The sequence below is a fragment of the Sorex araneus genome, chromosome 2, assembly GCF_027595985.1.
Source record: "Sorex araneus isolate mSorAra2 chromosome 2, mSorAra2.pri, whole genome shotgun sequence".
NCBI classification, from domain to species: domain Eukaryota; kingdom Metazoa; phylum Chordata; class Mammalia; order Eulipotyphla; family Soricidae; genus Sorex; species Sorex araneus.
In genome coordinates this window covers 233,099,634-233,111,588 of record NC_073303.1, presented here as the reverse complement: position 1 = coordinate 233,111,588, position 11,955 = coordinate 233,099,634, and the positions used below count along the sequence as shown (strand labels likewise).

General features: G+C 61.9%; 2 protein-coding genes across 2 annotated transcripts; one reads left to right on the top strand and one right to left on the bottom strand.

The window, feature by feature from the left end:
- Positions 1–257: 257 nt before the first annotated feature.
- Positions 258–3,870, bottom strand: PODNL1 (podocan like 1). Its single transcript, XM_055124604.1, has 10 exons — positions 3,853–3,870; positions 3,584–3,805; positions 3,233–3,326; positions 3,001–3,065; positions 2,800–2,909; positions 2,135–2,291; positions 1,917–2,032; positions 1,157–1,814; positions 607–755; positions 258–522 (listed from the first exon to the last, which is right to left on the bottom strand). Exons 1-10 carry the CDS (start codon positions 3,868–3,870, stop codon positions 351–353), a joined length of 1,761 nt encoding a protein of 586 aa, XP_054980579.1. The 3' UTR covers positions 258–350.
- A 3,414-nt stretch (positions 3,871–7,284) lies between these two features.
- Positions 7,285–11,944, top strand: DCAF15 (DDB1 and CUL4 associated factor 15). The gene is made up of 13 exons (XM_004616621.2): positions 7,285–7,416; positions 8,518–8,615; positions 8,693–8,828; positions 9,115–9,221; positions 9,433–9,572; positions 9,651–9,821; positions 10,081–10,518; positions 10,599–10,690; positions 10,767–10,895; positions 10,985–11,070; positions 11,173–11,277; positions 11,358–11,473; positions 11,554–11,944. The coding sequence occupies exons 1-13, from the start codon at positions 7,285–7,287 to the stop codon at positions 11,607–11,609; spliced, it is 1,806 nt and encodes a 601-aa protein (XP_004616678.1). The 3' UTR covers positions 11,610–11,944.
- Positions 11,945–11,955: the final 11 nt, after the last annotated feature.

Here is an 11,955-nt window from a genome sequence, read left to right as displayed (position 1 = left end):
TGTTTTTGGTCACCCTGGACTGTGCCTGGAGCCCCAGATTCACCCAAATCAGCCCTGCTGTTCACCGGCCCTAGGACCCCAGCCAGTCTGGAGCCAATAAGGAGCTTCCTGAGCTTCCAAAGCCCATTTTGGGTCTCCATGCCCCTGCCCTGTGCCTAGCTCGAGTGAGCACAAAAGCACTGATCGGTGGAAGACTAATAAGAAGTTACTTATTGGCTGCTGCTCCCTCAGAGGCGGGAACAGTGGTGGGCGGGGCATCCCAGGCTCCTCCCCCACATGTGAGTGTGGCTTCTCAGCCGCTGTCCAGTCGGCCAGTTCGCGGTTGGACGCTGTTCCTCAGCCCCCCTGATTCAGCTGACCACCCTACCAGCCACCAGAACCCCTGTCCTGGGTCTTCGCGGGCCCGGGGGCGGCAGCCGCACCAAGACCTGCTCGGGGTTCCCTGCCGTGTCCACCAGGTGCAGGTGCAAGAGGCCCAGGAAGGCCTCGGGGGCAACGCTCGTCATGTGGAGCTGGTTGTCCCTGGAACAAGAGGCAAGGCAGAGGGCGTTGGGCTGGTACCCCTCCCCAGGCCCTAACTCATCCCGCAGCGCCCCTGGCGGGCACCTGAGAAAGAGCAAGCGCAGACGGGGTGTGCCCAGGAAGTCGTGGGCGCCCACTTGGCGGATGCGGTTGCCCTGCAGGTGCAGCTCCTCCAGGGCCTCAGGCAGGTCGGGGGGCACGAAGGACAGAACGTTGTGGCTGAGGTCCAGGACCTGTGGGGAGTGAGGAGAAACAGCAGCGTTGGGGACTGGACTTGGTGCCCCATCCTCTCTCGCCCCCCCCCTTCTGCCCCACTGGGTAGCGAAGCCCCAGATGGGGACCTGAGTTAGGGAATTGGTCACACAGAGCCCACCTCGCCTTATCATGGACTGTCCCCCCCTGACCTCTTAACTAGCATGTGCGTGACCCGAACCTTGCCGTTACCCCTGTCACCCGGGGAGACTCCAAAATCAAAGAGCAAGAGTTACTCGTGGGGGTGCAGCTAGGGGTGCTGGGGAGGACTCAGGAAAAGGGACAGCAGGGGCAAAGGTCTGGGGGCCACTAACTGGGGGCAGCACTGGACCTGGTGAAGCTGGGACGGAGAGCACCTGGGTGTCGCCAACCCGACCCTGACCTGGAGGGCCTGAAGCTCGTTCCAGGTGCCTGGTCCGATGTCACCCACCCGCAGCCCGTTGTGCGCCAGGCTGAGCTCCCGCAGCTGGGCCAGGCCGGCCAGGGGCTCGGGCTCCAGTGTGCGCAGCTGGTTGCGCTGCAGCTGCAGGCGGAGGAGGCCGGCGGGCAGCCCCGCGGGCAGCCGGGTCAGCTTATTGCCGGCCAGATCGAGGCTGCGCAGGGCGAGCAGGCGGCAGAAGGCGCGCGGGTGCACGCGGGCGCTGGCCAAGAGGTTGTAGGCCAGGCTGAGCTCCTCCAGGCCCCGGACGGCGGCCAGATCGCGGGCGCCCAGCGCGGCCACGCGGTTGTGGGGCAGCATCAGGACGCGCAGGCGGCGGGGCAGCCGAGCGGGCACACGCTCCAGGCCATTGCCGTAGAGGTGCAGCGTGTGCAGCTCCCGCAGCGGCCGCAACACCCCAGCCGGCAGCCCCGCCACCCCCAGGGGGTTGTGTTGCAGGAGGAGGTAGCGCAGGCCACGGGCCTTGCGTAGCCGCGCCGCCTCCACATGGCCAATATGGTTTCGGCCCAGGTGCAGGAGGAGTAGGGTGGGGGGCAGGCCGGCGGGCACCGCCGTCAGCTGATTGTGCGACAGATCCAGGTACTCCAGCTGGCACAGCTTGCTGGGGACAAAGGGGAGTGGAGACTGCTGGGGCGTCCCACCGAATGCAGGAACTACAGAGTCCCTGTCCAGAGCCCCGCCCTGCCCTGTCCGTGGGGTCTACCTGAAGGCAGTGGCGTCCAGGCCGCTGTCGGTGATCTGGTTGTGCTGCAGATGCAGCTCTCGGAGCTCCGTCTGCAGGCTCAGTGCTCCCCGGGGCACTTTGGTGATGAGGTTATCCTGGGAAGGGAGAGAGGGAGACCCCAGGGTTGGGGAGCCCAAGCCACCCACGGAGCACTTTGGAATGGGGGTATTGCAGAGTGTGGGGCGTGGGGGCCGCACCTGCAGGTGGAGCCCCTCCAGCGAGGGCGGCAAGCTGGGTGGCACATAGCGCAGCCGGTTACTGGACAAGCTGAGGGTGGTGAGGCGTGGGGAGCCCCGGAAGGCGTCTATGGGCAGCCCCGCGTTGCTCAGCTGGTTGTTGTGCAGGTACACGGACCTGCGGAGAGCCGGACTTCGCATCTCTCCCGCGCATGCCTGACTCTGCACTTGGGAGTGTACTGTGTGTACATGTGCATGCGGGTGAATGTTCAAGTGCATGTGTGTGCAGGTGCGGGAAGTGTGCCTGTATGTGTATGTGCACGTCAATCTGCTATGCGTGCCTGGTTGTGTTGTAGACTGTGTAAGCATGTGTATGAATGTTCAGTGTGCATGTGTGTGGTGTAATGAATGTGAGTGCACGGCCCAGATAAACACATGCATGTGACATGTGAGTGTGTATGGCCTATGTGAGCACGTGCATGCTACATGCTGGCAAGTGCATATGTGTGCTGTGGTAGGCATGTATGTGTGCATTAATGGGTGTTGGCGTGTGCACATGTGCCCATATATGGATATGCATGTGGGTGCTACCCCCCATTACCCAAAATTCTCCCTTCACCCCCCAGCATCTGTCACCGCTCGGTGTGGACCCCTCTGGCCCAGCCAGACCCCATTACCTGAGTTACCTGAGCTCGGGCTTCTGCCCGAAGGTGAGTGGGAAGATTTCCGTCACCTGGTTGGCAGCCAGATCGGCCACGCGGAGGGAGGCGGGCAGGAACTGGGGCGCCACGGACAGCTGCCAGAGCAAGGCCATGCTGTTCCTGGGGACGCTGCACCCTCACCCTTGAGGCCTCAGGGAGGGTGGGGCAGGGAGGGACGGGGCTCACCCTGTTGTGTGCCAGGTAGAGGTGCTGCAGCTGGTTGAGGGACTCAAATGCCTCGTCGGGCAGGCCTGGGGGGGGCAGTGTGGGACAGCGTTGCCCCGGGACTTGTGGCTGGGAAATGGCAGGGCAGGGGGGGGGGGCACATCCTCCACCCCCAGACCGCAGTGTGAGTTTCCATCGCGCTCAGCAGAAGGCCCTGCTGGGAAGTACCGCAGGGGGGCGGGGGGCGCCTCACCCTCAGAGGAGAGGAGATTGTTGTGTAGGCTGAGGGTTCGCAGGCCGCTGAGGCGGGACAGCTCGTTGTAGGGGAGCTCCTGGAGCTGGTTGTTCTGGAGGTGCCGGGAGCTTAGCCCAAACACCTCTCAGCCCCTAATTCTCCACCCTCCACCGTCACCCGCACTAAGGACACCACGTGCTCCACACCAAGGTGTGGGCCCGCACCCTTGCTGAGCACCCCACCCTGGACTGGAGGACCCCAACCCTCACAGTGTTCCACTGGCATCAGTGCTGAGAGCCACAGGGCCCAGACCTCAGCCCTGCAAAGCCCCCCCCAGCCCCCCCACACCTCAGGCCTGCCAGCCCCCACCTGCAGTGCGAGGTGCTGTGCCTTCTTGCTGATGTTGGCGGGGAACACCCGCAGCCCCAGGCCCCCGCAATCCACCATGTCGACTCGAGGACAGGAGCAGCGTGGGGGGCAGGTCCAGGGCAGGGGGCGCACGCTTTCCCCGGGGTGCAGGAAGGCGCTGTCCTCCATGCCTAGGGTGGGCGGGGGGCTAGCCCACAGCAGGAGCAGCAGCAGGCTCAGCCGCTGGCAGGGGAAGGCACAGGGGAGTCAGGCTGCCCCCCCAACCCCACCTCGGGGGGCCACCACATCCTGGCATGGGGTCCAAGTGCCCAGCTCTCCCTCCGCCACTTACCATAGCCAGCTGTGCCTCCTTGCCGACAGACTCCCCTAATGGAATCCAGCCTTTCGCCACCACCCCCCATCTCTCCAGGGGCTCCAGGAGCTGGCCCAGCCCTTGGCCCGCCCTCCCTGGGCCGGATGGGTGGTGAGGCCAGCCTGTCCCCTGTACCCCCCCTGCCCCCCAATCATCCCTGGCTGTTGTGAAACCTCAGCCCGTCCCACTGGGGCTGGGAATCAGGAATGCAGTGTGTGGGGGGGAGCTGAGATGATGAGATGAGATGCTTTCTGTCTGGTATTTGTGCAGACCGCAGCCACAGGGCTAGGGACACCACGGGGACTGAGGACGCTCCAGGGCGCCAGCAGTAGCTGGGAGTGGCTCCCCACTCTCAGGCCCGGACCACCCCCCACCCCCCCCCCCATTCACCAGCAGGCCCTGTGGCCAGTCAGTGCCCCCACCAACTCATTTTGCCTGGAGGGAAAAGTCTGTGATGGGGGCCCAGGCTGCTGCCTATGAGTATGCCTGCCTGGAGCAGAAAAACCATTGGCTCTGGGCCTCAGTTTCCCTCTGGGCAGCGCCAATTTCCTTTCATGATCCTGCCTCCTAGAATTCCTCTAACCCTGAGACACATGCTTGTATACACATACACATGCACACACTCACACATGCACGCACACACATGGATACACACACACACATGAGCACACTTGCGCACATGCATGCACACATACACTTTTGCATGCTCACACATGCACACATGTGCACTCTAGTGCACACTTGCACATGTACACACACTCACATGTGCACACATGTACACGTAAAACCCCCTGTGTCTGGCCTATGCCTCCTTTCCACAACCCTGGCACTTGGGACACATTCGGGCTCGGGCCTGAAGTGGAAGGTCCTTATTATTGCGGTCAAATTTCTGACATGCTCTCAAGACTCCGCAGAGTTTATGACTTTCTAGGGTGGTTTGTTGCTGTCTGAGTTTGGTGTTTGGGTCACATCCATGATACACACGCATTAGCTACTCCAAGCTCTGAGCTTTACTCAAGGTTCACTCCTGACTCTGGCAGGCTTTGGGAGACCCTCTAGGGTGTCAGGGATCAAACCCAGGCTATCGGAATACAAGGTAAGCACCCTACCCTCTGTACCAGTGTTCTAACTCAGAGGAATCCTTTAAAGCTCGTGATGGAGTCCGCCATCTTCTAGCATACCCCTTCCAAAGGCTTCCTGCAAGCTTGGGAGTCAGACCCAAATGTTTGGGCTGGTGAGATGGATCCAAGGGCTGGAAAGACGACTCTGCCTCAGAAGCCTTGGGTGTGATCGCCAGCATTGCATGGCTCCCCAGCACCCTTGGGAGCTGAGTCAGGAGTAGCCCCCAGATTGGCCAAATGTGGCCCCAGGCAAAAAACAAATCAGTGAAAATCCAGGGACAGTTCAGGGGGAAGGGACTTGCCTTGCACATGTCTGGCCTGAGTTCAATACCAGGCATGTGGTTCCTGAGCCCTGCAAAGCATGATCCTGAGCAAAGAACCAGCTATAAGCCCCTGCACACACCTGGGTGACCCGCCGCCACACACACACACACACACACACACACACACACACACACACACAGAATTAAAATCCAAGAATTCTATTTGTGTAAGAGCCCCGGACACCCTCTAGCCACCTACAGGTCCTTGTCAGTTTTTCTTACTTTTTTCCCCTTCCTGCCTCATCTGATACTCTCTTTCTCCCTCTCAGACTGGCCATCTGTGTCTTTGTTGGAACAATCTCTCCCTCAGCAGAATAGACCCCTATCTGACTGCCCCGTCATTGAAGACTTTTTGCCTGGGCCTATAGTGCGAACTGCAGAGAACTAACAATTTATTTCTTTGTCTATTTGCTGTCTTGTTCCCTGGGGACGTAGTAGATGCTCAATACATAACTGAGCTTGGCAGAAGTGAGATGCTTTGGGGCTGGAGTACAGTAGGTAAGGCATTTGCCTTGCACGAGGCCGACCCGGGTTCAATCCCCAGCATCCCATATGGTCCCCTGAGCACAGCCAGAAGTAATTACTGAGTGAAAAGCCAGGAGTAACCCTGTGCATCGCTGGGTGTGATCCAAAAAGCAAAAAAAAAAAAAAAAAAAAAAAAGTGAGATGCCTTGGTTTTTCAGTCTTTCGTGACAACAGCTACCTGGGGTACCTGCCAGGTATTCAGGAGGCGGCTGTCAACTTTAGTTACACCATGTGCAAAAGTAAGGTAGGATTTATCTACAAGACCATTGCAGAGGTGAAATAAGCTATAGGGCCGGAGCAATAGTACAGCGGGTAGGACATTTGTTTTGCATGCGGCTGACCCAGGTTCAATCCCTGGCATTGCATCCCATACGGTTTCCTGAGCACTATCAAGAGTAATTTCTGAGTATCGCTGGGTATGACCTAAAATGAAAAAAAAAGTGAAATAAGCTACTGCTCACGAAAATGTCTTCAGGTACTGTTCTTGCTATCCTTTATGAAAAGGGTATAACAGCGACCAACTCCGTAAAACTGTAGCTCATACACTTGCCTAGACTGTGTAAACTGCTATTTCTCTGACTCTATCACTGTGATCCCGTTGCTCATCGATTTGCTCGAGTGGACACCAGTAATGTCTCCATTGTGAGACTTGTTACTGGTTTTGGCATATCAAATACGCCACGGATAGCTTGCCAGGTTCTGCTGTGCGGGCTAGATACTCTAAAAAAAAAAAAAAATCCATGCTGTTATCCTCATTATCCTCCAGCCCAACTGAAAGATTCCCTCTCTTCCTCCCTCCTGTGCTGAGGATCAAACTTAGAATATCCCACGTACAAGAGAGGTACTTAACCTCTGAGTGAGTTAAAACCCCAACCCGTTCATGGGAAGGATCTTGAGTCCTATCTTTGCTTCTTTGTTTGCAAGCAGGCAAATCCTCGGTGTGCGGGGATAGACACCGGGCATCCCTGGGCTGGGGATTCAGGCCCTGCTGGACCACAGGCTCTCATCACCCCGCCCACGGGCCTGGACCGCCTGCAGTCTCCGTGGAAACCCAGCAGCTACAGAGGGGCGTGACTGTTTGAGATGAACTTCAGTCTCCACCTATCAGCTCCAAGTCTTCCCTCCAAGGGCCGCAAACGAGGCCCCTGACGGGTGCGTCCTAGCGGGAAGGCGGGAGTACGGCGCTGCGCCGCGGGGGCTGTACTATCCCAACCAATTGAGCGCCGAGGTGGCTGTGATTGACAGGCGTGGCGGGAAGCGGCCCGGTGAGCGGGCTTCTACCCAATCGGCGGGTCGCAGTCAGGATAAAAGGCCAATGAGGCGGCGCCGGGGGTGGGGCGAAGAGGCCGGTTGCTCCGGAAGTGGAGGGAGGGGGTGAAAATGGCGCCCAGCTCGAAATCGGAGCGGAACAGCGGGGCCGGGAGTGGCGGCGGCGGTCCCGGGGGCGCCGGTGGGAAGCGGGCAGCGGGACGGCGGCGGGAGCACGTCCTCAAGCAGCTGGAGCGGGTCAAGGTGAGTCTTGGCGTCTGAAAGGAGCGCGCCGGAGGGTGGGGATGCGGGCGCGGGAGGCGGAGGGAGGGAGGGCGCTCGCTGGGTGAGGGGTGGGGGGCGGAGCCCCGGGGGAGGGGGCTTGGATGGAGGGAAGCTGGGCGGGGTCCCCGCGAGAGGACCGGGAAGGAGGGGGCTGCCCGGGAGGGCTGGGGGCGGGGCCGCTGGAGGACCCTGGGGGAAGGGGTCCGGCTCGGGCTCCTGAACCCCTCGCCCTCGGCTTTGCGCTGGGCCTCCCCCCACCCGTTTGCCTGCCGCTGGCTGTGTACACGTGACCCAGGAGCCCGTACCTGCGTCCTCTCGTGCTCCCCTTGGAGCGCGCCCCCCGCCCCCGAAGTCCGTCCAGACCCCAGTAGTGGGTCGCGCACCCGCTTCCCTCAGGAGTCCGAGTGCCGTGGGAGGGCAGAGAGAGGGCTCGGCAGGGCTGTCGCTGCGCGGAGGTGTGCCTCTTCCTTCAGGCTGGGGACTCCGGGCACTAGCCCCTGCTTTTGAGCAGGGACAGCCTCCGCCCTCGTCCCAGAGCTCCGTGCTGGGCTGTGGCTCCCGTGGGGCCACCCGGCTCGTAGGACTGTTCCCGCTGCCTCCTGGGATGCAGCCCTCATCAGGCTGGCTAGCAGGACCCAGGACGCGCGGACCTGCCGCCCTGGCTCCTACCTCTCTTGACTTCTGATCCTTTGTCAAAATTTGGGCTGGAGGGAGTCACTTAGAAGGAGGGGGCGCGTCCAAGGCCATTGTTAGCCTTATTATTCTGCCTGCCCTCACCACCTGGGTATAGCTGAGACCCCGTCTGTCCCGAGGAGGCCGAGCACCTGGCTTGGTGGGTCACCCCAACGTGCCAGCCTCCTGGAAGACACCAGTGTGGGCGAGAGGGGAGGCGGGGGTACTGGAATCTTCCTGGGGGTAACGATGGCATTGCTGGGCTGCGGATTGGGATCTGGGGCAGGAGCCAACCTAAGGCAACGTCTTATCACCTCCAGTGCGTGGTTTGCCAAGCGGCAGCCTGAGTGGTGGGCTCAGAGCCTAGGGTTCAGGGTACCTCAAGAGCCTTGCCTGTCCCTTCCCCAGATCAGTGGCCAGCTCTCCCCTCGCCTCTTCCGGAAGCTACCCCCTAGGGTCTGCGTCTCCCTCAAGAGCATCGTGGATGAAGACTTCCTCTATGCTGGGTGAGGCAAGGCCCCCTCCCGGGAGGGGGCTCAGGAGTCAAGGGCCCCCAGTGCTGACCGAGCGCCCGGGCCCGCAGACACATCTTCCTAGGCTTCTCCAAGTGTGGCCGCTATGTGCTATCCTACACCAGCAGCAGCGGGGACGACGACTTCTCCTTCTACATCTATCACCTCTACTGGTGGGAGTTCAACGTGCACAGCAAGCTCAAGCTGGTAGGCTGAGAGCCCCGCCCCTGTGCCCACCCCACCCCACGCCTGCTCTGGGGCTCCTGGTCCCACTGCACGGAGCCCTGTGCAGGAGGTGAGAGTGGGCACCCACTCCCCTTCCCGTGTTCTGCTGAACCCACCACTCAGTGTCCCCCGCCCACTCACCGCACTCATTGCTGGTGCGGGCCATGCCCCTCGTCTTGCCCGGACACCCTAGATCCCCGCTTCAGGAAGGTGTAGGGGAGGGAGCCTCCTGGGGCCCGCGAGCCCAGCACTGCCTGTTCACATGTAGGTGCGGCAGGTGCGGCTCTTCCAGGACGAGGAAATCTACAGCGACCTGTACCTGACCGTGTGTGAGTGGCCCAGCGACGCCTCCAAGGTCATCGTCTTCGGCTTTAAGTAAGGGGGCAGTAGGCTAGGGTGCGGGACACCTGGGTTCTATCTTGAGGCTGGGCCTCCTGTTGCATCCCCTGCAGGGCGTGGCCCTGGTGACGCCCAGCCCACTGCTCCATTGAGACCGGCCTTGCTTGCCCAACTCCCCCACTTATAAATAGCGTCGGGGGTGATGAGAGGGGGGCAGGCCAGGCCACTGAAGGTGTGTCATCCCCAGCACCCGCTCCGCCAACGGGATGCTCATGAATATGATGATGATGAGTGACGAGAACCACCGTGATATTTACATCAGCACCGTGGCCGTTCCACCACCTGGCCACTGTGCTGCCTGCCGGGAAGCCAGCCGCTTGCACCCAGGTGAGGGTTGGGGCCTGTGGGGCGGGGCTGGGTAAGGCCTCGCCCCCGGGCCTGCGTGCAAGCGTGTGTGTCCCGCAGGAGAACCCGGCGCGCAGTGCCTGCGGCACGGCTTCATGCTCCACACCAAGTACCAGGTGGTCTACCCCTTCCCCACCTTCCAGCCCGCCTTCCAGCTCAAGAAGGACCAGGTGGTGCTGCTCAACACCAGCTACTCCTTGGTGGCCTGCGCTGTCTCCGTGCACTCTGCAGGTGGGCCCCGTGCGCCCGTGTGCGTACTGCCCTTCAAGGGCCCGCGATGCTGAGTGGCGTGCTCTCAGGCCCCCAGCAGTTCTTGTTGAGGATGTGTCAGAGGGCGTGGTAAGGCAGAGCTGCAGGTTGAGTGCTGGCCCCCAGTAGGGGGCTGCATGTGTGCTCGGCTCCAACTGGACCCTCCTGGGAGGGGCCGAGCATTTGCAGCTACTGCGTGGTGTGCGGGAGCCAGGCTCACTTGGCCGTCCTTGTGTTGCAGGTGATAGCAGCTTCTGCCAGATCCTGTATGACCACACCATCCCCTCCGCCCCCTCCCCTCCCAGCCCCCCAGAGCCCCCCAGCCCACAGGCGCCTCCCACCCTCCCCAGCCCCAGTCCCGAGGAAGCCACACCCCGGCCTTCTGGGGATTCTGAGCTCTCGCCCGCCATCGCCAAAGCCAAGGAATTTGTGGCTGACATCTTCCGCCGGGCCAAAGAGGCCAAGGGCAGTGCGTCGGAGGAGGCCCGGCCAGCTCCCTGCCCTGAGCCGTCCAGCAGCTGCTGCCGAGGGGCCACAGAGCCCCTGGGCCCAGTTGGGGAGGCGCTGCCCCGGGACAGCTCCCCTGCCGCCCAGCCAGGCACCCCAGAACCTGGCTACATCAACTACACAAAGCTCTACTACGTGTTGGGGTCAGGGGAGGGGACCGAGCCTGAGGAAGGTGAGTGGGGCCTACCCCTCCTCTGGCAGGCAGGTGCGGGGACTGGCCTGCGCCCCACTGAACACCCCCCAACCCCCCAGAGCTGGAGGACGACAAGATCTCCCTGCCCTTTGTGGTCACGGACCTCCGGGGCCGCAGCCTGAGGCCCATGCGGGAGCGGGCCACCATGCAGGTGGGTGCAGGTGGGGGTATGTGTGGGGGACAGCTCCCAGCATGCCCTGCAACCTGGCCTTCGCCTCTGCCCGCAGGGCCAGTACCTGACAGTGGAGCAGCTGACGTTGGACTTTGAGTATGTCATCAATGAGGTCATCCGGCACGACGCCACATGGGGCCACCAGTTCTGCTCCTTCAGTGATTATGACATCGTCATCCTGGAGGTGGTCTCAGCACTTGGGGGTTTTGGGGCTGCGGAGGCCTGGCCTCCCTGTGCAGGGCTAACACTCTCTTCCCTTGTGGATGCTCCTAGGTGTGCCCGGAAACCAACCAGGTCCTCATCAATATTGGCCTACTGCTCCTGGCCTTTCCGTCCCCCACCGAGGAGGGCCAGCTTCGGTGAGCCCCAGGGCTCTGGGGTGCCTCCTGTCCCCCCCCCCCACTAACCTGTCAGCCCCTCCTCACTTGGGGTCCCCCTCTCCTGCCCCCTCCCTGCTGCAGACCGAAGACCTATCACACCAGCTTGAAGGTGGCCTGGGACCTCAACACCGGCGTCTTCGTCACCGTCAATGTAGGGGACCTCACAGAGGTCAAAGGGCAGACCAGGTGCGCGAGCAGGGGCTGGTGCAGAGCTGGGCAGGCTGGGGGGCTGTGGCTGCTGACCCTGACTGCTCCCATCCCCCCAGTGGTAGTGTGTGGAGCTCGTACCGCAAGAGCTGCGTGGACATGGTGATGAAGTGGCTGGTGCCCGAGAGCAGCGGGCGCTATGTCAACAGGATGACCAATGAGGCCCTACACAAAGGTGGGCGCGGCTGCCACGGCAGGGGGCAGCGGGAGCTGGTGGGTTGGCTCGGAGGGCTCCATGGCTGTCCCCACCTGCAGGGTGCTCGCTCAAGGTGCTGGCCGACAGCGAGCGGTACACGTGGATTGTGCTGTGAGCACCGGCCACCAGACACTGACTCGACTACCTCCGCGGCCGGGAGCCGCCTCTGGCTGCCTCCCTGCTGGCCGGCCGGCCCGAGGGTGCAGGGAGGGCTGGGCAGGGCAGCCCCCACGTCGGGGTGCCAGGCGGGGTGCTTCTTATTTATGCCTATTTAAGTTGGGAAGGGGCAGTGGGAGGGAGCCGCTGCCCACGCACCCCTCAGGGCCCCTGGGCTCCAGGAAAGGACTGGCCCCCCGCACCCAGGCCCCAGTAGAGGTGGCAAACCTTGGGCACCCCCCCATCTGCACCTTGGCGCCTCCTCGTGTAATAAATGTTTTATTTCTGAACCGCCCCATGCCCCA